We start from the raw sequence: 25,584 nt of genomic DNA, 5'->3' as shown, positions 1-25,584 counted from the left end.
AGCATATACAAGAACATTCTCGAGTGTTGCCTAACAGCAAAAAGTCTCTAAGGCTAGTTCAATGGTTTATTTAAATAAAACTAGTTGCATTAATTTATTTTATCATTATTTTCAAGCAGTAATAATGAACTTTAGCTTTGATATGCACTTGCTATATAATAAAGTCAGAGTACCGCTGCCTGTGCAACATTCACACGATATATCGGTAGAATTTCAATTTTTGTAGGTGCTGCAAAGCAGGTAATATTTTGAATGGCGGATTTAACGGATTTTGAAATGTAGATACTATGGCAACAATGCATTGTTTATTTCACGTTTTCCATTAATTGCAATTGCAAAAGAGTAACGAATATCGAATAAAATAAATATGACCTCGTCCAGCGCTGTGGAAGATGAGCATCTAACTGATTCGGATTTATCCGATGATGAGGGTATATAATAATGCTTAAATACTTAGTATTACTAATAAAATGAGTGATTCCACTCCCTCTCAGAACGTAAGGTAGAGGTCCCGCCAGAGGAAATTCGTCCTCCCACGCCACGTCCCACATACAGCGATGAGGAGCTTAATCAACTGCTTGAGTATATACAACGCATGACGACATTGTATTCGTTGAATCAAACGGATTGGAGGGAAGCTTCACTCGATAATATACGACGCTGGCTGCTGGAGGTCAATGAACCGCTGCTCACAATTTTCTATGCAGATAATGTGCTGACAGCGTACCTGGGCTTCCCAACGAAGCCCGTTGATGATATTAGTTACTTCTTGCGTGGAGAGCCCAATGAAATATTCACCGTCGAAGGCTTCCATGATGAGATTCACTTTGGCACCGTGCACAGCGATGTGGATGGCTGTTTAATGCGTCTGCTGGAACGCTTCTATGCACCAATTTTCCGCAACTACCAGGACTGGAATCAGACAGTGCGTTCGAGATTCTGCGCCAGTCTCGACAAATTGTTGGCCTTCCTCTTTGCCATCAACTCCAAGATCGGTGGCATCACGGCGCTCTATGTGCCCTTTGTGCTGCATCAGATTGGAGGGGAGCAAATCGTCTGTGACAGGCCGTTGTTCAAGAATCTTGAAAGCATCGCCGTCTATTGGACAACACAGATACGCACAGTGCTGAGTGATCGAACACTGATGGCCGCCAACACGCTGGCAACTATGAACGACGAATACGAGTTCTGGGAATATCGATGTGGGTATTAATATGCTCGAGTTTTATGTATGACTGACTAGAAAATACCCTAAAGTAAAATTTATGTTTCTAGTTTTCATTTAGATTAAGATTTCTATTGACGTACTTAAAGTATTTAATATATGTTTTAAACATGTCTACTTGCAGTGGAGGTGCTGCAGGGCTTGAACTCTCAGCTGGAGCAGTTCGATGTGCAGCGTGTGCTCAAGGTGTTGCGTCAATGGCAATCGGTGCACATGCCACAAATCGAGGCGCTTCTCTCTTCTGCTCAGCTGGAGCAAGAGCTGGCCATGTCAAACCTAAGGTATTTGTATTTGCTGATCGAGCCCTGCGCCAAGATCGACAAGTCCAAATCATTGGCAGACGTGTCGCAACAGTTGCCGCAAATCTTTCATCTGCTGCGTTTCGTTTGGGAGCAATCGGAGCACTATAAGAGCAGCGATCGCATCACTATACTCTTTCGCAATCTGAGCAATCAGATTATTAAGTATTGCACCAGCCAAATAAATCTGGACGAGATACTGGAAGGCCGACCGAGGTTCGGCATCAAGATGTGCAATCTCTCTCTGGACTGCTGCCAGTCGTATGAGGAGCAGCTGCATCAACTGGATCTCCAGAAGATTGGCTGGCAGCTGGACCGTGGCATCATCTTAAATCATGTGCACGCATTTATGGAGAGATTGAATGATTTGAAGGACATATGCGAGGCAATGATAGTGTTCGGGCGAATGGATGAGCTGGAGACCATAGGCGGGGTACAGTTCAGTGGCACCGCCGGCGAGCAGCTGGAGCGGATTGCGGTGAGTGTGGAGCAGCAGTTTCTGACAACGCTCGATCAGCTGCGCAGCTCCAATACGAAACTTCTGATGCTCGACGTCTATCGCAGCGAGTGGTATGAGAAGATGGAGGGTTACCGGAAAGCTGTCCGAGGCATGGAGGAGACCCAGCAGCGTCTCCTCTCGAACGCCTTTAGTCGTGTCTGCAATGTAGAGGAGACACTGGAAACACTCAATGTCTTGCTTTACTATTCCTACCACGCCACGCTGCGCAAATGCTATCTGGGCCAGGTGACCCGCCTCTGGCAGCAGTTCAGCGAGGATATGGATACAACGACCAGACAGTTGCTGCAGCTCCGACGCAAGCAACATCTCTCCTGGCTGCCCCCACATGTCAGCGATGCGCTGGCCTACCGCATCAATCTGGACCGCCTGGTCTGGTTGCGGGATCGTCTGGCCAAAGCTGGCTCCACCTGGCTGCCAGCTGTGCCGCAGGCAGCGACTGTGATGGACAAGTTTGAGCTGCTGCGCACGGAGTTCGAGAGGGAGATACGATTCGCCTTTGAGGAGTGGCACGGCCAGGCGGGCAGCAATCTGTGCCAGAAGCTGGAGCGATATCTGGTGCATCGCAGCAAGCAGTCAAAGGTCCTGCTGGAGTGCAACATGGATGCGAGTGCCTTGCAGCTCTGCTCGCAGGCGCAGCACTTCGAGAAGCTGGGCTACGCTCTGCCCCTGTCCATACGCAAGATCTATGAGAAGCATGATGCCCTGAAGCTGATATATAACAACGTGCTGCGCCTCTGCCTCGACTACAATCGCCTGGTGAACAGCCTCACGCAACGGGAGCGAAAGCTCTTTCGGGCACTGATTCAGTGCGTCGATCGCCAGTTCGCGCCGGGCATCTATAAGCTCAGCTATGCCGGCTTCTCGACCGGGGAGCCCGATGAGAGCTACGACCATTGGCTGGAGGACTGTGTGGAGCATGTGGAGGAGCTGCGTCACATCATTCAGCTCTACAAGCGCGCCAATCGTCAAATTGTGCGCTGCTGCGAACGCATCTGCGATACGTCCATGTTGCGATTCAACTTTAGTGGAGCTGTGGATATTTCTGTATTCGAGCAGCAGCTGAGCAGCTGTCTGAATGGCGGCAACAGTGCCCTGCGAAAGTACTACAACACCATTGTGGAGCTCATTACGGCGGTGGCCAATGAGTTTGCGGAGGTGCAAGAAGAAGTAAGTCAAGTGCCTTAGCTAATCCGAGCTCTCATTACATCTATCTATATATCGCTCCATGTATAATTAGCAATCCAGCGAGTGGCATCAGTATGTGAACGTCTTTGATGATATGCTGGCGAGCGCCTTTCTCTGCTGCGCCCGTAACGCATTGCAGCTGCTGCAGGATGCCTTGCGCTCCGATGAGGACCTGCCGCCTGGACCTATTCTGGTCATGGAGGCCGACGTGAAGGACTCCCAAATACAGCTCACACCCGACATGCGCACTGTTGGCGCCGTACTGCGCGGCGTCATCGATCGCGTGCAGAGTCTGGTGGATCAGTTTGCACGGCTCGGCTACAAGCTGAAGATCCCGAAGGTGAAGCGACGTCCGAATTTCGCGAGAGCATTTCGTGAGGATGCCGAATGCTCGGAGCTGGTGCGCGGCATCGAGGCAGAGATTGCTCGCCAGCAGGAGAAGATCGAGCAGTATGTGATCCAGTGGCAGGCGCATCATGCGCTCTGGGAGCTGACCGAGGAGGCGTTTACACAGCGACTGCTGGCCAGCTCCAAGACAGCGCGCGTGTTCGAGGCGGGCATCGAGCACTATAGCTCGCTGGCAGATGATATCTCCTTCATGGACGCCATTGCCCACGTGCACTTTGTGCTCATCAATCAGAACCCCATCAAGAGCACTCTGCTCGACTGGATTGAGAAGTGGCAGGCTCTGAATATTCAAATAATGCTGCAGCATGCGACGGGCCTCATCGAAGGTGAGCTATGAGTGTGATTGGTTGAGTGACTGACTGACTGACGCTGTGCGCAGACAGCCAAAGAGCTTGGCAGCTTAATCCAGACTTTCCACTCTCTTACAGCTCACTATCGCTATATGGAACGCAATGAGCGCAAAGTGCTGCGTGTGCCGCGCACTCACAACGAAGCTATTGTGGCCAATCAGCTCTTCGAGCGGCTCGTTCAGGCTGTGCCAGGGAAACAGTCCAGATTCACGCCCATGCTGGAGGTGTTTGTGCTTCTACATAAATATCGCGTCCCCTTGCCGGAGGCGGCACGCCAACAGATCCTCGACCTGGAAGCCAATTGGCTGCGCTATCTGCAAGTTCTGGTCGAGGCTGATGAAATGCTCGATCATGAGAGCGACGAGCATAAGATCATGCTGGCCCAACAGGCAGAACAGTTCAAGCTTATATTGAGGCAATTCCACGAAGAATATTTCTCCAAGTTGCCCAAGAAGTAATGCCAGCCGGAAGTATAAAAAATTATATTTATTTATTTATTTTTTTAAATATTGTAAGTGGCACATATTTGATATACATAATTCTGTGAACTGATATATCATTATACATCAGTTTACTTTAAACTTCAGATTTTATTTACTCATTTCAAAACTTTATCATAATCAATAAATCGCTTATAGAAAGAAAAGAAAACATAAATAAAACAAAACAAATAAGAATGGTCTTAAAAGAGGAAACACAATTTGTAATAATTTTATTTGATTTATTTGAATGCAATCAAAGTATTACTCATTATTACCCAGACATGTAATGTTATTATTTTCCAATTCTCTTTTGTTTTGATAAAACATTTCATTTGGCCTTTTTGTTGTTTCTTTTGGCTCGATTTGAATTTGTTGTATAAGTAAATTGCGGGCATTGTTGTTATCAGCCTGATGGATTCGCCCTCCCGCTCCCTCGTAATGGGCATTTGATGTGGAGCAGCTGATGTGGGTCTCAGTCATGAGTTGTTCGCTGCGCTATCCACTTCTATTGCTCGCCTGCTGGATTACCGCTGGCGTCCAGGGCAGTCGCATTTTGTGCCTCTCTGTGGGCGTGCATCGATCCCAGCTGCTGGTCCATTTGGCGGTGGCCCGGGTGCTGCTCCAGCGTGGCCATCAGCTGACTCTGGTAACCAGCCAGCCCTTGGAGAGGGAGTGGCTGACGGCGAATGTAACTCATCTGCTGCTGCCCTGGCAGCTGCCCAAGGAGCAGCTGATCGAGCCTCACGCCAACTTTCTGAGTCGCCTGCAATGGACACTTGAGAGATTGGAGAAATCGGGCGAGCTGCTGGATCAGCCCGAATGGCGAGAGTTTATGGAGCACACTCCAGCAACGCCCTATGATCTCATGCTGCTGGGCTACCATTTCAATGATCATCTTCTGGGCGTCGCTGCACATTTCGATTGCCCGGTGGCCATTATCACGACTCAGCAGCCAATTGGCTTCGTGCACAGCCTGATGGGCAATCCAGAGGAGCGCTGGTATGTGCCGCAGCCCTACGACAGTCGCCAGCGAACGGGACTGGAAGGCTACGTCTTTGGACTGTGGGAGAAGCTGTCGGAGCTGCTAGCCAGGCGCATCATGCAGCGCATTTATAGGTGAGGAAGCTGTGAAGATTTGGCTAGATATACATGGGATGTCTTTGTTTAGCTGGATTTATGGCTGGAAAATATATCTAATTTCATCATATAAAAGAGCTGCAGAAACAAAGACGGATATATTATATTGAGAAAGGTGTCGCAATTCTTCCGCGGGAACATATTTATGGTGAAGTGAAGATCTTTCAAGGAAATAATTAAAGAAAATTTTCTATAAATCCTATACTGTGGGAGATATTCGTACACTGATTGCCTTTAGGACGAACTTGACGTAGGTATGTTGCTCTGCTGCTATACTAGACTTGGTTTACTAAATCTGTTATACTAAATATGTTACACTTCACTGGATCTGACATACTAGATATGTTACACATCACTGGATATGTTATACTGAATCTGTTATACAGAATTTTCGATACTAGATCTGTTATTCTGGATATGTTATATGCTAGATCTGTTATACTGAATATTTTATATTAGATATGTTATACAAACTCGTTCATCCCAGGTATCTTATATGTTATAAGAAATTTGTTATTCTGAATATGTTATACCAGATCTTTAATACATCAAATCTGATACTAAATCTGCAATATGAGATTTCACTTCTATTCGTACAGTCAACTCTTTTGCATTTTATCTTTCCAGCACTCACTTTCCTTCACCACACTATCCTGGCTTCGAGGATATGCGCCGTCAAGTGATACTCGCCTTGAATAATCATCACATGGTCAGCGAGGGACCCATAGGTCCGCTGCTGCCCAGCATGTTGGACATTGGGGGCATCGTTATGGAGCAGATGGAGCGAAAGGAGTTAATCTTACCTCGACGTCCCTTCATAGTCTTCAGCCTGGGCACGCGCTTTAGCTGGCTCACAATGCCTGGTGAAGTGGAGAAAGCATTTGTGGATGCCTTTGCTCAACTAAAGGATTATGATATATACTGGACATATGATGGAGCTAATGCTAGTGCTATTCACTTGGCTAACAGTCATATCTATTTGGAGAAATGGTGGCCACAAGCTCAGCTGTTAGCTCAACCCCTGGCTCGACTCTTCATCACACATGGAGGCAAGGGAAGTCTCAGTGAGGCGCTCTACCACGGAGTTCCTATGCTCGGCCTGCCTCTGCTAGGCGATCAACGGCCAAATTTGCGCAAAATGCAAGCTAAGGGCTGGGGCTTGTCTCTGGATATTCACAATACCAGTCAAGCTGAGTTGTTGTGCTCCATTGAGAGGCTGCTGAATGAGAGGCACTTCAGGGAGAGCATTCACAGATCTTCATTGTTGTATCGTGATCGTCCTTTGAATGCCAGCGATTTGGCTGGGTATTGGCTGGAATATGTGATTAGGCATGAGGGTGCACCGCACCTATCTGGCAGCGCCAGGTACTTGACTTTCTGGCAGCGCCATCTACTAGACGTTAGACTCGCCGTCTATGGAACGCTGGGTTTGCTTTGCTGGTTGGCCCTTTGGCTAAATAGAAAACTCGACTGCAATCGCTGACTAGCTTTATCGTTTAATCGTAATTTGTAATAGATATTTATATAAGTAAGTTTACATATATATATATGGATTGTATATATATAGTAAGTAGTTATAGTTGTAGCTTAAACACGAAACTTAAGTACAATTGAATGTTAGTTGGTTTCAATACTTTTTGTTCGTTTCCGAAATTTTAGATAGTGTTCATTGTGTTTCAGTTCATACGCCTAGAACCAGAATTAATTTAAATTTAATTTTTCAATGTGTTGACTTAAATTACAAGATGACTGCAAATGAATAGAACGTTTTCTAGATTTACTTGAAGACTAAAGTGAATGAACAAGATTGAATAAGCTTAATAGTTCAATTTATTATTTAGAAAGTTTCTAGAAAAATCATTCCAGTTGAGTTCAATCATGAGATTGATGGCACTTTTTTTTTTTTTTTAAATTGTTGAAGACAAATATTCTAAAGAAATTTACCAACTGAATTCAAAGTGGTTTGAATGAAATCTTGACGAAAACATAAATAGAATATGAAAACTTTTTTAACTGTATGTAATTTAATATCATATCATTCGTAATTGTTGTGGCTCTAAGTATTAATCAAATGAGCGATGAGATAAGATCTAGTGATCAAATGGATCTTGAATCTTTTATATACATATATTTTTTCAATTGCATGATTTTCGATTATTAAATTATTTATATGTAGAGTATATTTTTTATGTGATGAGAAAGTTTTTTTCTGTTTTGGAACATCTTTTGAGGACATAGAGAAGTTCATAGTGATGACTGACTTATCTTTAATCCTAAGTTTGCTCATTTGTATAAAAATAAAAAAAAATAGAAAAATGTAAATATATATAGAGGAGATTTGATGATATTCGACTGCTTCTAAGCGTATGAACTGTGCTGCACAGTGGGCGATGATTGCTCAATTCTTGTTGATGCAGATAATAAATGTATGTATGTATGTATGTAGGTGTTAATAGTTAAATGTATGCACAGTTCTGAATTACTGAATGTATCAACCTAGCTTAGCCAAAGCCCAGTTGACGCGGCTGCGATTGCGTTGAGCGCGGACATCGGCCGATGTTTAGGTTAAAGACGCCATAGCTGCAGATGGGCGGACTGCACTCGTTGCTGCGAATGCATCTGTGGAGGAGTTCGGATATTATTAGTCATAGATTTCGATGTAGACTTGGTTGATTGACGGCAATTACTTGAGCTCTGAGACGGCGAATCCCTCGTCGCCGTTCTTCATGCGCTGGCACGTCACGTTGCTCAGGTGGCAATCGCAGCGGCAGCGATTCGTTGTGCTGCTGCTGCTGCCGCTGCTGCTGCTGCTGCTGCTGCTGCTGGCGCCACTTGGTGTCAGGGCAAAGTTTATAAAGTGCTTGGGGCACTCGCATTGGGAGCTACGCTTGCGCCTCTGCGCTGGCCGATTGATGCAATGGCACTCGGTGTGATTGGTCATCGGCACAATTGTCGCCTTGCTGTGTCGGCTGTGGATGGAGCGCATGAAGAACACCTTTTCGACGGTCGTCTGGTTCTTGACGGCCCACACCTCGTTGCTGGAGCAGCAGCTGCTGTGCTCGTCACACCGATGGAGCACAGTGGCCCGTGGCGAATAGACCGTCGATGTTTCGCTCATCATGCGAATCACTCGCGCCTGCGGCCGCTTGCAGAGCGGCTCGTTCTCCATGCTCTTTTCGTGCAAGCGAGCGAGGTTGTCTGGAAAGAGCAGGGAAATCATATACAATATTGAAAATGATCTAAGTGAGCTAATAAAGCGTTAAAGGTAGTCTGAACATTTGGTTTCATATCGTAATGTCTGCCTCTCTATCATTCTGTCTCTATCTCCATCTACTTCCTAATTGGGGTAGATAGTTTAGAATTTGGCTTTGGGGCAGCTGTAACTTGGGGCAACTCGGAATCCAGTTGCAGTTGCAGTTGAATTTTATAGCTGCATAATGACTTTATATGGGCTTGTGGGTGGGCGTTGCATGCCACGCCATGGTCACGGCTAACTGCCAAAGGACAAGCGGTTGCCGAGAGGGAGGCTAGTTCAAAGACAGCAGCTGCTGTTGCTGTTGCTCTTGCCTCGTTGGGGCAATAACAAATTTTGCGCACTTGAATAATTCATGGAGCAGGGCGGCGACTCAGGCTGGGGCTAAGGCAATTGCCATGTTGTCTGCCAAGTTGATAATTCAATCGTGTCATATACACATATATATATATATACCCACACATATACATTTAAAAAAATGTCAGTAGCTTGATCTGATTTTCATTTCGATTCTGTTTCGCATTTCGGATTTCGTTGCGTGACACCCACACCTCCATATCGTATTTACATCTGTTGCCTTTATTTTTTTTGTCTTGCTATTGCAATTTTATGACTTTATTGGCTTGCAATCCCCTGTTTGTTTGTTTTTGTTTTTTTTTCTTTGGCATCTGCATTGAACAGCCACAGCAACAACAACAACAACAACAACAATGGGGACAACTTTGATAACGACTGTGGTATAAAAAGCCGTTGCGTATGCTAAAAATTTCAGCGTTTCCCTTTTATTGGCTTTTGGCGACAGCGGCAACAACAGCAACAACAATATGGAATGTAAACAACGTTGAAGCAATAAAGGTGCAAAACTGCTGCCGATCCATAAAGAAATAAATACAAACAAAACTAGTGCAGGGCAAGTGGAACGACTAGCGAATACCCCTTGTAGAAAGACTATTTATTAATGGAATTTTAATTTTATTTAAATTATATCAGATATTACCTAAAACAGATTATAAGCCAATTCGAAATTAGTTTCTATTGATGGTGGAATTGATTACATTATTTATTGATAATAATAGATGTAAAATTTTTTAATTTTAATTTTTTTAATTTTAATTTTTAAAAATCTTTTTTTTAAATACGTAGATGAGTGAATACAAAAAAATCTAAAACTTATATAGGATCCTGCTTAAGCCTAATTAAATATAGAGAAAATGCTAAAATATCACCACCAAGATGTATGTATAATAATGTGAAATAGAATTAAATATAGCATAAGAATTTTATAATCCTGTTATATATATATGAAAATAACATGAAAAGTATCTATATATGTATATAAATACAATATATATGTATGTACATATATCTACATTCAACCATATTTGTTTATTTATTTATTATTATTCAATATCTCAGTTTATTTTTTATAACATAATTTTTTAATTTTCCATGGACTGTGATTTTGTGTCACATATTACGTGATATAATTGTTAAGCCCTTTGGCAATTGAAAAGCAATTTGCATGCAAAAAATGCGCGCGATATAAAACGCGAGCAAAACGCTCGCATTGCGTATGGACGTTGATATATGTAGCAATAGGCTTGCACACAGACACATACCCACACAAATATGTACACTCATATAAAGAAATAATAAATTGACATTGAATAGTGTAATGACGAGCTTGAATGTAGTTGATTGAACTGCGTTTAAAAACGCGCATGAAACGCGCCTGAGAACTGAGTACAAAACAACTAAGATATAAATGTGAAACAAATATGTTAAAAATATATAAATAAATGTAAAAAAAGTATTTTTTGAAGTCGTTGACATTAAATAAAAACCAATATTCAGATATGGAATTTTATATTTTGTGTCTTCATAAGGGCAGCCAAAATTAACTTGAAATATCATAAAAATACGTCTGTTATTTCCACGATCAAAGTCCCATGGCAGACTACATATGCATGCTCGTTCGATATCGAACTCTCATGATTGATTAACATAACATAATAAATGCATTTGCAGATAGAGCTCGACTTATGGCTCGCTTCGTATCGCAGGCATGCCAATGTCAAGCTGTAGTAGTGTATGAAAATTGCATGCGCACACAATAATAATGATATATGTATGTTAGCAACGACTGCAGCAAGCACTTGAGATAACGGTTAATAGGCAAACACATGTCACTTAAGCCAGGAGTCAATTTATAGGAATCGATCGATGGCAATTTCGTGGCCAACTCCGGAGTTGACTTTCCACTTATTCGCGGCGGACGACAACAAAATGTGATAAGAAAATTGTTGCATCATTACGCATTTAAAGCGGCAAGCTGTGTCTGCCGGCAAGCCCAGCCACAGCCCAAGCAACAGAGACAACAACAGCAACAGCAACAGCAACAGCAGTGACAACAGCGACAAACAGCAGCAGCAACAACAACAACAACAACAACAGTGAGGCATATCAGCTAACAATTTCCCAGGCTTAGTGACACACTTTCATTTGCGGTGACGTCGCTGCTGTCCACACGCGCTTAACGGTTTACAATATAGTTGAATGCTCGACTCGCAGATGCCCTTTAAACTGAAGTTACTTAGTATTAGATATAGTATTAGATATAGTTTAATACATCTACCAACATTTAATGCGAATCTTGAGATCCTATTCTTTATATTAATACCTTAATATGAAAAAAATAATATTCATAAAATATACAATATATACACATACACATATATATCATTATATACCTACATACAAGTGCCAAGAAAATATATATATATCAAATATATATCGACAGAGTATTATTTGCCATAAGTTGACAATAATAATAATTGATTTAATTAATTGATAATATTATAAGCTTTCATGTTTATACTTTATTTTATTCTTAGTCTATACTTTATATAAAGTTACTATCATACTGTAGTTAAGTTGTTTCTTATTCATAGACTATAAACATATATGTATATATTTATAAATAAAATATTTGATGTGTCTATTATAACGGATCCCTAAATAGTTCAAATGGAGTAATTAAATTTGTATTTAACAATTTTAAGCAAAGAGTAAAGCTAAAGTGTTCTGAAACTTGTTCCTCCAACCTAACATACCCAATTTATACCAAACTTAAATAAGCATAAGGCTTTACGGACAAGACAAAAAAAAAAAAAAAAACAGTTTTCACGCGCTTTAAATGGCAATTTTCCAGACGAGTGGAAGTGGGAACGCAAAAGATACACGCGATGAGCTCACATTTCATTGTCAATGCCCAAGCGTGAGCAAATGTTGTAGTTGTTGCTGTTGTAGCAGAAGTAGTCGCTGTTGTTGTTGTTGTTGTTGTTACTTGCATACCACTGATAGTCGCTGGCTTTTAATGAAGTAATTGGTAAGATCAGCACAAGTCTAAAAAATACCACAGTCGCAACAGTAGCGAATGGAATGTGTGACTTACTATGGACTATGGCATACACATATTTATGCTCATAAAAAATGACATACATAAATACTATATACTTGATATGTATATTGACTGCATACTTATACACACAGCAGCAGGTGTTATTAGGTGTAACAGAATTGGTTTTCCATATTTGAAACACTAATACACATATAATGCGTTTTCTGTAAGTCACCTGAGTGGAATTTCAGGGCAAAGGTTGAAGTAGGGTCTAAGGTTTACGTCACGACATAAAAAATGCATGGCAAAACACTTGTAAAATTTTATTTTTTTTTTATAATAGAAAACGGTTGAAATGTCCGCAAATATGCTCTATTAACCCACTTACAGATTAGAAATGGGAAGAAGTTTTTAAGAGCATGTTGAGCCCTGGTTTCAAGTGAATAATAGTTAAATATTAATAAAGTCTCTGAAGTTAAGTCTAATTATATTAAAATAAGTCAAAAACTAGTTGAGAACCATTTGTTGGGCCAAAAACTAATAAATAAAAGTATATTTAAAAAAATTAAAATTAAATATTTATATATATAAATATATAATGTGTATAGATCGAAGCCAAAAGAAATTGGAAAAGAGCCCATTGAAAATTCTTCAGCATAATAAATGCGCAAGAAACAGTTTTTACATGCTAAACAAATTGTAACGTAACTATTTTGAGGCCAGTCTAACTAATTAGTACAGCAGTTAGTCGTCAAAGAAAGAGTTAGAGCATCTACTGATTTATAGAGAAAAGGAGAGAAAAAAAAAAAACAAAGTTGACAAGTTAAGTCGTTTTAATTGCACCGAAAGTGTGCAGAAAGAGATGGGTGAAGAGCGAGAGAGAGAGGGAGGGAGAGGGAGAGAAAATGTCTGGTATTTGGTTGAGTATTTTTCTGAAGTTGGGTGAGGTATGGAAAAAAGAAAGAAAGAGGAAGCCAGTTTCTCAGCGACTTCTTTTGGTGCGTTCGTTCCGTTTTGATGGGGGCCCATTTAGAAAGTGTCTGCAGATTTTTTTCTTTCCATTTAAAATTTTTTTGTTTTATTTTGGATTTAACTGGACTTCTTCGTCAGTCTGGGGCCCTACAGCAGCTTCCAGTCACGTGCCAGGCCATAAATATCACGAAGAAGACATTGTGTTTAGCCAGAAATGGAATGCCAACAAAGTTTGCATTTTAGCATTTAGCATTTGCATTTGCTTAGCTCAGTTTTTATGGCCCGAACGTGTGGATCGAGGCGCCGCTGTTCTACATGCAGACGCATCTATATATATGTATGGATATACATATGTGTGTGCTCATGTCTGTATCTTGCTATAGGCATGTATTGCTTCATACTTACTCAATTCGTTTGTTCTGATTCTGATCTGATCCTGATAGCGCCGACGACTCAGTTGCACTGCCTCTGGGGTGCCCACCTCCTGCAGCTTCTGGGCGGTCATCGAGCCAGGCGCCTGATCCGATTGATAGCCCTCCTGCAATAGTGTGAGTGGAGCATGAGTGTGTGTGTGTGCTTGTGCGTGTGTGGGTGAATGAGCATATGAAAGTTGAAATTGAAATGTGGCAAAAATTGAATCGTATCGAAGCGTATTGTTGCATATAGCACTCAGGGCAACCAAAACCTTCATAGTGCCTCCCTCGCTTTTAGTCGCTTTTAACTTGGCTTTTTTCCACGCGCAATTTTCATGGCTTGACCATGTAAAGTCATATAACATATATGTATGGCCAGCATGTTCTACCCTGCAAACAGTTTAGAATGAGGCATGTTGAGCTACGACTCGAGCAGACTTCAATTCTATCAAAATTATTATAAATTTAATTTACAATTTTTTTTAAAAGAATTTTCACTTCAAAGAATTTGTTGCACACAAATATTACTTTTTAACTCCTTAATATAACTCGAAATTTCTTTCATTGAAATGAAAAATCAGTCTTAAGAAAGATAAAATTTGTATACAGAAATTTCTACTAATTTTACTGTATGTTTTCTAATATTATTTCCTTCTTTCCAGTCCTCTCATTTAAAGCTGCATCCCTTTGCTTACAGGGCATCTGAGAGTCGAGTATACCCAGTGCCAATGCGCACATTGTTTTTCTTTCAATTTTTTTGGATATCGGGTGGCGGTTTTCATTATTATTATTGCACTATTCCAATATGCTGGGCAGCATGAAACATTTACCATTTTTGCGGATATTTATTAAGAATACAAAAAATACATGAATCGATGTATCCACATGCGGAACGTGTAAAGTGCGAAATGTGTGCCAAACGCAGAGTGAACTAGAGTACATGACAGACAGGCATATGTGAGATTATTGTTATTTAATAGATCATTCGTTTCTTGGAAACTCAAGAGACCGAAAAATATGTTTATTTTTTTGTGAATTAAATCTGATTATTTTGCAATTTTCAAATGGATGCAAATGTAAAGGCATATCGAATGTGCCTGGGCCAATCATTGGGATAGTAAATGTATGAAATAAATAATGGATTGAATTCAGTTGGGTGGAGTGAGAAGGTTGTTGAATATATGTATACATATTTCAAAACATTGGTATATCTAGTAAAATATCCATTGTGCATTTTGATTATAGAATCTTTCAATTAAACCATTCTTTAATAATAAATTGAGCAAGTAAACATATGTCTTTAGTGAGCTAAAATAAAACTCTGAATGGAATAGTATATATAATACATATGTATATATATAAAAAATTACTCTTCAATTGAATTTTAAACAATTGGAAATGCTTTGAGGCATTTTTTGGTTAATATTCAATATTTTTGCGTACATGTATTTATGTTGTGTTTGGCTCAATTAAATTGGATTCATCGATTCAATTTTTAGCAATTTAAACTTATGTACACATAAATATATTCATATGTGTATATATGCATATATTTATTTATATATATTGTGCCAAGCTGCCATCAATTAGAGGGTCTATTGACACGCCCCTCTCAGTAGGCAACGAAAGTGACAAACATACACATTTATATATTTATGTACATATGTATGTATATACGGTGTGAGAGAACCAATTTAATTGAATTTTTGCATCTGATTTATGCTGTGTATTTTGTCAGTGTGTGTGCTCTGTGTGTGTTGCGTGTTTTACGCAACAGTTTGTGATTTAACAGATTTTTAACACGTAGCACAGAGGTGTGCAAAATTGTATGATAGCTACAAAAGCGCAAAGCCAATATTTGACTATGAGTTGTGCACGACTAGGTGCTGCCCTGGAAACAAAGCTCAAGGCTAACGGATATATAGACCATAAGAACTTTGAGCGTTTCCAGGGCAGCACCTATAAAGTTATAGAGTATAGAGAAATTATTTCTAAGTTAAGCTAAAGGCCACTCTCTAAAAACGTTTACTAACACACTAAAATTATTAACAGACAAGTCCAAATATTTTCTTATGGTCCTACAAAGATCAAGATATAAATTCATATATAATCACAAACTTGATTGTTTGTATACCCATTCCTCATCTCTCGTGTATACTCAGTCAATCTATTTGAAATTTGCATTTACAGGGTATTTGGCTGCGTTTAATAACAATTGGAGCACTGGTGAACATAAATGTGCAACACCTGCGAGCAGGTGAAAATGCTATCACTTACAGCTCAAAGAGCAGAGAATATATGTATATGCATCCATATATGTATATATCCATATATAATATATATGTAAATATATATACATACATATATATGTATAAAATAATAAAAATGGCAACTGTAAAAGCTTGAGCAGCGCTCAGATATTGATTTTCGACAAAAAGCACTCGCGCCTTGGCCCTGAGTGTCATGAAAACTAACGACATGCATATAACTGACATACAATGCCACATTCAGCGAAGGAGAGAAGGGGGCACAGAGGGACAGAGAGAGGGAGAGACAGACAGAGACAGAGATAGAGGGTAATAAATGAAGTGTGCATGTAAGAATAATGGCATTCGCTGTTTGCTTGCTCCTTGCAAAGGACATGTATCGCATAAACCAGTCGGGCACGGTGTTAAGTGAAATGCCCAACGTCCTGGGCAATGGAAATGCAATGGGAGCTGGCTAGAGGTGCAAAGGCGTGACAGGATGAGGGCTGAAACGGAGGAGAGGCAGTTGCCGGCTGCACAGAACAGCTTTGCGGTTTGGGGCTAAGCTTCATTTTTACAACTGTTGAATTGAGCTGGGAATACATTTTAAAGAGAGAGAAATGGCGAGGTAGGGAGAGAAAGAGAGAGAGAGAGGTCAACGTGATATGTATTACAAAAATATCATAATATATTTAAGAGAACGAATGATTAACCATATATGCTATATATGAAAGTAAGACTGTAAAAAAGTATGATATAAAATATAGCATATAGTTTTATTATGCGATAAGAGGGATACGAAGAAATAGATTATCGATATTTATTTTCTTATTTATGAGCATATCGATCTATCTGTCAGATATTTATCAATCTCTATATATCCATGCTTATCGTGCATACTAGGTTCTCGATATCATTCTCTTTAAATCTCTGTCTAATTGATCTTTGTAGTACTATATCAAAAATTTTACTAACAAAAGAGATCAACTTTAACTCAAAATAACTTTTCACAGTATTTCGCTGCAACTCTTTTATTAGAAAAAATATTTCATAATCTCAGAGGGTTTTCTTAGAGTTCAAATACTTGTAAAATCTTTCACTGCGATTCTTCTAGCGATTAGGATAACATCAAAGTCTCCTATTATCTCCACCTACTCATTTTGCTAACACTTCTTATTTTGAGTGCTTTGTCCTCTCTCTGTAGTTCTCATAGAGAGCTGTTCTGTTCCATTGCATTGGCTTTTCAGCACTTTTCGTATATTGTCTAACTCTTTGGTCTGGACATGTTTCTGTAGCATTAGCCCACACTGGGACACACACTCAGCTCATCTCCCCAACTCATTGAAGCTGACGGTGGCAGCTCCTTTCGGTTCGTTAGGCTACTGCCAAAGCAGACCAGAGAGCAGTAGAGCAACGGAGCAAAGGCAAAGGAGAGCTGTGTGGAGCGCATCGTACAACACCTTTTCATGTTCTTTTATGCGCTTCGGCAGTTTTTATAACCAGTTCTACTTAAGCTTCATTACGCATGCTCAGCCATGACAGAGACCCATTCGGCAACCCAGTGACGTTCCCAATGCAGATGAAAAAACCCATTAAGTGTCTGCCTGGTTGACAGTATTCGAAAAAAAAAAAAACAGTTGTTGTTGTTGTTGTTGCGGCTGTTGTCGATGTTGTTGGGGACCAAACAATAAAAACAAACTTCATTTGCATATGCCTGGCCACCTCGATCCCTTCTCGCTCTCTCTCTCTCTCTCTCCCCTCTCTATTGCTCTCTGGGTGTCTTGCTTTGAAGGATGCCTCAGCGTGGATTCCTGGGCGTGGGTGTGACTCGCGTCTGGCCTTTTTTACGAGCACGCCACCAGAAGGTAACAACAATAACAACAACAACAATAGCAACAACAACAAAAACATTTGTATAACACCCGTCCCTGGTTTTTATTTGCAATCAAAAGAGTTATGAGCCAAATGCAAATAGCTCGCGCCTCGAACTGTTTTCATTTTTATGCTTCTCTTCTGCCCAGCCATGGCAGCAGCTTTCCGCCTGTGGTCAAGGCAGTGCGAGGGCGTGGCACTGGGTGCAAACAGTAGCACACACACACAGTTCGGCATCCCCCTCTTTAGGGTCCCCCTTCGACGGCCCGCTCCCTCCTTAACAAATAACGCGGCAAATTCGCCGCCAACTGTGCAAATAAACACAAAAGTCAGCCCAATATTTGTTTACATGAAAGAGAGCACAACAAACAGGCATCTGTGTGCGTAGGTCGGATATTAAGGTGTACCTGGTGTCTGTGTGCCTGTATGTGTAGCTGCATGCATATTTATGTATTCTTCGTTAACATATTCATTTTCGCAACCTTTTCTAATTAGGAGCGAAAACAAAATGAAATCGGAGCTTTGAGTCGAGGAGCCCTTGGCGCAAGGGTTTTTTTTTTTTCATAAATTACTATGTTTATTTTGTGTAGTTTTTCTTCTTCTAGTAACTCTTAAAACATAATAAAAACTGAAATCTCCGCCCTCATTTTAATTTATTGGGACTGGAATATCCCAAATGCAGTTTCTATAAGTTGTATGCGAATTATGTTAGGTGTTAGAGCATTCCAAGTGCGTTGCAATAGTTCCAAGAAATTAATGGAAAAGAAATGTTGCTTTGTTTTTGCTTTTCTTCACTTTTGTTTTCATTTCTTTGGGCCAACTGAAAATGTTGCAATTTGCCTAAAAGCTGGGCATAGAAAAGCGCAGCGTTTTGCAACGGCAAAAAACATTTCGCCTCAATATATTCATTTAGAAATTGTAAACATGGCCCAGACAGCGACAGAAAGAGAGGGAGACGCCGAGGCTGTTCATGCCACATGGCGTATGCGTAATGTGAAATGCTTATAAATTGTTTTTTTATTTTATTTCTGTGTTTTTTTTAGCCTGTTTCACATTTGACATAAAAGTGCCAATTAGACTGCGAACGGGTTGTTGCTGCTGCAAATGCAGCCACTGTGGCTGCCATAAAACTTAAGTAATTAAGCAAAAGTAAAAATTGAACAATTTTCTTTGCATTTTTTATACATATTTTTATAACTTAATTGAAACTATGCGCATTAAAAGAAAATTAAAAATTTTACATTTAACATTTGTGTAGGAAAAGCTTGAGAAAAATCGAGAGTGCGTAAAATGCTTTTTAATTTTAACGAGCGAATGAAAATGGATGCCCCTGCAGCTCTCTCTGTCTGTATCGCACGCTCTCTCTCTCTCGCACTCTTTCCGCGCCACTGTCCAATTCGTGCACTCTGTTTATTATGACAATTTTATTTGTTTTCCTTGGCCAAGGCGAAAACGAAAGCGGAAAATGTGGTGCGGAAAATCGGGGCGAGCTGAGAAGAAAGCGAGCGTTGGCACAAAAGCGCCGCCTGTGGGCCATAAATGGCAACAGTGTGCAATGTCAATGACAGCCAGTTGACGAGGATGACGATCGTGATGACTGCTCCCAGTGGCCTGTTCCCACTTGTCAGCTGGCAGCAACCAACATGTTGCTACTATAAATGAACAGCACTGCCAACATTGAGGAGAAACTCTTCAGATAACATTCATCATAACACACGATTACTATTATAAAATATGTCAACAGTTTCCAGCTGTTCCCAAAGAAGAGCTGCACAGCAGCATTACATATATGTATGTATATGTAATACAAATGATCCCAAAGAAAAGTAACTGTCACTGTTCCCATTCATAAAGTGCTAGTTATGTATGGCTGCAAATACAAATGATCCCAAAGCATAGTAACTGTAATTGTTCCCATTTATGAGCCTCTCGTTTATGCTGCTTGATTTCTGCGAACAGCTAGACGCAGTTCTCAGTTGCTCATTTCGAATCTGTCTGTTCCCACTTGCTGTCAGCCTGCTGCTAGCTGTCTTAAAAACGTTGAAGGCTCACATGCTTATGTTGCCGCAGCATGTTGCTAGTGTTTTTGCTGTACTGAATGTTGCTAATGATTCCTGTTGTATGTTGCTTGAGAACGGTTTGAGCTTAGTAGCCTGTTAAGCTATGTTGCCGCAGCATGGTGCTAACGCTGATGAACTAGCAACTAGCAACATTATGGGTATGCCGGAAATGTGGGCCCCAGACCGCACAGCTGATGAACTGATACACACACACTCACACATGTACTTTTGTATATGTGTATACACTTTAATGCAGCTACATTGCGATCGAATTGAGTGATTGCCCCGTCGAGACGTCGAACGTCGAACATGGAAGCCGCTGTGGCAGAACATGACGTATCTCTCTTCTAATTGCAACGCCCACACAACACGCTGATCGGGATCGAGATTGCATAACAGATTGTGTGTATGCGTGTGTGTGTGTGTGTTGGGCAACGGTCTTTGCACAAATTGACTTTTGCAATTTGCTTTCTTGATTTTTATTCTGATTGAAGAGTTAAAAGCGGGTTGCCTTACTCCGAGAGGCAGTTGGGAACGGAGGCAGAGAGTATGGTAAATGAAAATTAAATATTCATTCATTCATTCAACCTAAGAAGGTTCAACTTAATGAAACATATCTCTCCTAATATGTCGAATAAAATTTTCGATGCATATTTTACAAATATTTGTATATATATGTATACATTCACTCCTTGCATAATCAAAGGGTATTCAAGATTCAATTTCACTATGTTTCTGGGCGCCTTTAATTACGCGACTCTTGGCCAGTTTGAATGGCCAACAAGTTGGCTATCAATCAAAATGCGAGGCAGAAATAAACGAAATTAAACAGTTCAGGCCATTAGGAGCACTAAAAAAAAGACGAAGCAAAAAATAAAAGAAAATATATACAGCATATGTATATGCTGAGCAACTTTCAAAGTCAAACAAATTTAATTTATAGTGCGACAGTTTTCCCCCTTTGCTTTGCCCCTTCCCCTAGTGCCTAAATATTTATTATTTAGTTGTTGAATTTTCCTCGTTCATTAAGACAGTGTGAGAGTGTGAGGGAGGGATGGCGTGAGAGGGTAAAAGAAATTTTATAGATTTGCCATATCACTTTTTTAGGCTTCCGCATTTTCGGCCTGGCCTATAAATCAAGAGATATATTCACATATATGCATGTGTATATGTATATGTATGTATATATTTATTATACATATATCTATTATGTCATAAGCCGATTGGGCTGTCATTAGTGCGCCTTATGGACAGCGTTCGCCTATCGCAATAGTAAATAAATAATGCCAATAAATCAAGGTAATACTTTAAAGATTGCCCACAGATGCGAAGCAGGAGGAGCAGCTGGAGGCGGAGGAGGAGCAGCAAGTGGCGCAACATTGGGGCCCAGCTTAAGAGCTTACAATTAGTGGCTATAGATGGGGTCTTCCGCTTAGAATTGGACAGCCAGATCACAAATTGATGCCGCAATCGATGCCATTTGATGCTAAATGCAGCTTGGGTAAAGAAATAGAGCAGCCTTGATATTGATTATTTATAGTACATGACATATTAGAGGATTAACAGCTACGCAAGAGTTAAAAATTTCATATTTTGTTCAGCAAATATAGGGTATTCCCTATTGTAGGCATTTATAATAGAGGTCATAAGCAAGCTGAAACTATTAAGTATTCCATAAGTATATTTTATACACTCTGTGGTAACAATAATAGTGGTAAATCTTCTGCTATAAATTGTATTGTATATTGTATGGTATTTCAAGTGCTCGTGTATTATGATAAATTGTATAAACATTGAGAATTTTCTCTTCTATCTAGTTTAAGGCTGCAAATTCATCTCAATCACCTGCTGAGCACTATTCGAGATTAATGTTCCTGTCCGTTCGTGCATCAAAGCTGAATAATATTTACAATTTGTTGCGTCGATTACTGAGGCAACGGCATATTTGTATATTAATTAAACAAGTTTAATTAATTAGGCATACATTAAACATGCATTGGCATTTGTGTATTGATTATCATTTTTATTGACCCACTAAGAAAACGATTTTGAATTGGATTCAGAATAAAATTGTATGATGCGGATTTGCTGATACGCTACTTTAGCAAATAGAGCAGCGAAAGCCGCTGTGTCTGACCTACAGATCAACTACTGAATAAGCCTTTGACTAATGGGGCCCCTGAGCATACAACTTGTAATAAAAGTTCCGAGGTGCAATTCAAAGAATTTCGAAATGAATTTTTTATTGCCGGCGCTGTGAATATTTATTGTGGAATATTTAAAAATGTTTCATTACACATTTCGTTCATTTTATCGTTCATTTATACCCTGTGAAACGTAACCTGAGAATGAAAGTTGGTATCGCATGAGTGTGTTAAGAAGAAGGAACTGATAAAAACTTGGGATTAAGAGTTGATCTAATTGTACCTTGGAAACTGCAAAGACCAAAGCTGTAAAATATGATATGGGGTTCCTTTATATGTATATTCACTCAGCTCTATTTATATCAGGATGATGAATGGCAAATGTAACTTCTAGCTTAATTTTTGACTCGACTATATATAATGTGAATTTGATTTATTTTTATTTTTGAATTTGCATTTATATAGCTACAAAGTAAGTTCATATAGGGTAACTCCAAGTCATGCACTGCCAACAGAATTTTCGAATTGTTTCTAATTGCACTCTGCTATGCAAACGGAATGCGTGCAAAGTAAACAGTAATAATAATGCAGGCAGAGCGAAACAAGTGCTCTGATTGAATGCCAACGAGGATATTGCAACAACCAACAGGCTACGGGCAACAGCAACAACAACAACAACAAGGACAACGTCAACGACAACGACTGCGATATTAAATTCCTACTAAAGGTCAGCAGTCAAAGGAGCTCAAGCTCAGAGCTGGCGTTAGTGGGCGAAGGGGAGTAGGCTGCTGAAGCCGTGTGGCTGACAGGTGCAGCCATAAGCCCTTAATGCCACTCGACTGCATTTGACTCTATGCTGCGGCTTATTGAAGCTGCGTGGCCTTGAAACTTACTTAACATTAGTGATAGGGTCGTCTAGCAGAGCAGGAGGAGTAATGCGATAAGCTATATGACATTCGTCACCCATTTAGATGCTGAGTCCACTCTAAATTCGATTCGCTGAAAAATCCCCGAGTTCACTAATAAGATAACCTACTTTGACATTGTGAGTAAGGCTTTTTGGTATATATATAAAAATATATATATGTATGTATATAAAGTTCTTATTAAAAGTTATAAAAATAGGCCTAATTTATGTACTACGCATGTTGTATTTCGATTTGCTTGTGCTACTTTTATCTCTCAATTTTCAATTCATTCATTAAACTATATTATTCATTAATTCATTTAAAATACGGACATTTAAAATCTGAAGAGAAATATTAATTTAATAATGATTCACAAAAATTGTTAATAAAGAAAAAAACATTATTTTTAACTACAAACAAACGCTCTTTATTCGACAAACCGCTTGATTATTTAATTGCTTAGAGTTGTTTTGTATGAATCAAGTGTCGATCATAGCTGATTGATTGGTTGGGCCGGCAGCTCGTTTTGCATGTGGTAAGCTAAGGGCGACAGCTCTTACAGCATGTCAATCAAGTGCAAGTCAATCAAGTCAATTAAGGGCATAGCATAACGGAAAGTGAAGATCGTCGCCCTAAATGGTCATCGATCGAGCGACCAAGAGACAGGTTCAAAGCCACTGTCACACAGCTGAGGTTCACATTCGAGTTCATGTTCTCTCTCTCCCTCTCTCTATACCCATCTCTCTTGCTCTGTTGCTTTGTCGGGCCGCTTGGCCCAATTACAGGCCAGAAAGTGAAACCGATTGAGGATCGAGGAGGCGATCGTGCAATTTATGAGCTGCATTCGAGCCAAATTGGCTTGTTAACCAAATTGGCTGCTTCTGCTTTTTGTTGTTGTTGTTGCTGGTGCTGCTACCGCAACACGTTTCATAATTGCGGCATTGAGTAACTGCCTCGACTACTGGGTGGGCTATCGGAATCTCTGCTTAAGATCAACAACGATTCTTTCTCTCTCTCTCTCTCGCTGTTGGAGACTCAGGGTTAGCTGCACTCGTATCTCTGCTCATCCAGTGGCCCATGCGCGCTAGCGACTGAGGTTCAAGGTGAGGCATTCACTTCTAACGCACAGATCGTCGAGCGACTGACTGATGCCTCCAGTGGGTTACTCAAGAAATTTGTGTGTGTATAATGTTATAAATAAATGAGTTTATACATTTGACGATTTCATATATAGCAAATTCTACATATGTATATGGGTATTTCGAAAACTCTTTCGGATTGACTATCGAAATTGATTCTAATTGAAGCTGTTATGAATAAATGTTATGTACATATATATACATACATACATATTCATCCATCTGAAAAACTCAATGCAATTCATAATAATCGAATCTGTTATTATCTGAAATTCTTTAAAATGATAAAAATTTAAACAATTTTAGTTTTTTCTAGCTAACTGAAATTCATCAGCCCACATATTAAATACATGTTAAAATGTAAATATAAATATTGATAGATATTTATTAATTCCCAGAATTCCACAGGCATGGCTATCGAATTTCTTATCGTTATGCACTTGAGATGCAATGAAGAGATTTTAATAGCGACTCACGGGACGTCTGGCCAGTCTTGCGTCTTGCGTCTTGTGCTCTGGCAAATATTTAGCCGTATCCAAAGGCAAACACCTACGCAGACTCACACACACACAGGCACACGCACTTAAACATACTCACAAAGAGGACAGGCACATAAAGATAGGCGTGATGATGTTTTTTTTTTTTTTTTTTTTTTTTTTTTATGGATTCCACGTAGCTATTTGTTCTACTCACCTCATCAAAGGCGGCGCTGGCATCCAGACGATTATCGTTGCCCAAACGAGGCGACACCCATGGGTGGCGCGGCACGCGTCGGTAGTGGGCGATAGGGGGCGTGGTCGAGGATGCGGAGGCTGATCGATATGATGAATAGCTAGGTGTTAGCCTTTGTCGAGCATAATCGATATTGATGTCGATGCTAAGTGAATCGCGTTGGCTATTGTAATCATTGTTATCGTTATCGCTATCGTTGTAGTAATCGTCATCGTTCTCCTTGCTACTATCGTTGTCCTCGTACAGCACTTTGCTATGATCCACTTTGCGCTGCGCTGCGCCACATACGCTACTCGCGAGCAAAAACATCAGTAAAATTTGCCACATTCTAGATTATTTTTTACATCAATTTTGTATTTTTTTTACGGAATTACGAATTGAATTTCGGTTTTTTCTTTCGTTGCGCTTAGTGACTCACTGTGTGGCTGTGCTAAAACATATTTCAAAATGTCTCAATTATACATTTTTATTTTTGTTTGTTGCTTTTTTCTATATATTTATAGAATTTGTATTTAAAACATCGAAAACCTTGCTAAATATTTTTGTTTTTGGCACACGACTCGAATTGTTAGAACTTTTTTTATGTGTAAAAACACTTATTGCTGTCTGCCTTTAAGTATTTTCAATTATATATATACATGTGTATATATGTATATGAGAGCTGTTGAATTTTTTCTTTAGCTATGATTTTTTTTTGTAATAAATATAAATATTTTTCTCACTCGACTTGCGCGCACTTCTTTATACATATATATATAGAATAAATATTAATCAGCTTATTCTTATTAAACTTTATTAATTTTTCGAAAATCTTTTATTACTTGGGGACACTCGCGTCG

General features: G+C 40.0%; 3 protein-coding genes across 3 annotated transcripts; 2 read left to right on the top strand and 1 right to left on the bottom strand.

Annotated features, from left to right (window-relative positions):
- The first annotated feature begins 212 nt into the window (after positions 1–212).
- On the top strand, positions 213–4,483 carry LOC115562730 (dynein axonemal heavy chain 2). The gene is made up of 5 exons (XM_030384736.2): positions 213–431; positions 495–1,202; positions 1,350–3,211; positions 3,282–3,963; positions 4,066–4,483. The coding sequence occupies exons 1-5, from the start codon at positions 368–370 to the stop codon at positions 4,443–4,445; spliced, it is 3,696 nt and encodes a 1,231-aa protein (XP_030240596.1). The 5' UTR covers positions 213–367; the 3' UTR covers positions 4,446–4,483.
- A 301-nt stretch (positions 4,484–4,784) lies between these two features.
- On the top strand, positions 4,785–7,117 carry Ugt307A1 (UDP-glycosyltransferase family 307 member A1). Its single transcript, XM_089257474.1, has 2 exons — positions 4,785–5,585; positions 6,234–7,117. The coding sequence occupies exons 1-2, from the start codon at positions 4,933–4,935 to the stop codon at positions 7,087–7,089; spliced, it is 1,509 nt and encodes a 502-aa protein (XP_089113600.1). The 5' UTR covers positions 4,785–4,932; the 3' UTR covers positions 7,090–7,117.
- Positions 7,118–7,259: 142 nt separating this feature from the next.
- On the bottom strand, positions 7,260–25,584 carry Pvf2 (PDGF- and VEGF-related factor 2). Its single transcript, XM_030384731.2, has 4 exons — positions 24,707–25,584; positions 13,637–13,769; positions 8,294–8,804; positions 7,260–8,225 (listed from the first exon to the last, which is right to left on the bottom strand). Exons 1-4 carry the CDS (start codon positions 25,070–25,072, stop codon positions 8,108–8,110), a joined length of 1,128 nt encoding a protein of 375 aa, XP_030240591.1. The 5' UTR covers positions 25,073–25,584; the 3' UTR covers positions 7,260–8,107.

This window comes from Drosophila navojoa, chromosome 3 (genome assembly GCF_054131105.1).
Source record: "Drosophila navojoa isolate 15081-1374.11 chromosome 3, UAZ_NAV_1.0, whole genome shotgun sequence".
In the NCBI taxonomy this organism is placed as follows: domain Eukaryota; kingdom Metazoa; phylum Arthropoda; class Insecta; order Diptera; family Drosophilidae; genus Drosophila; species Drosophila navojoa.
The sequence above is the reverse complement of the archived record's forward strand: the minus strand, read 5'-3'. Positions and strand labels throughout refer to the sequence as shown.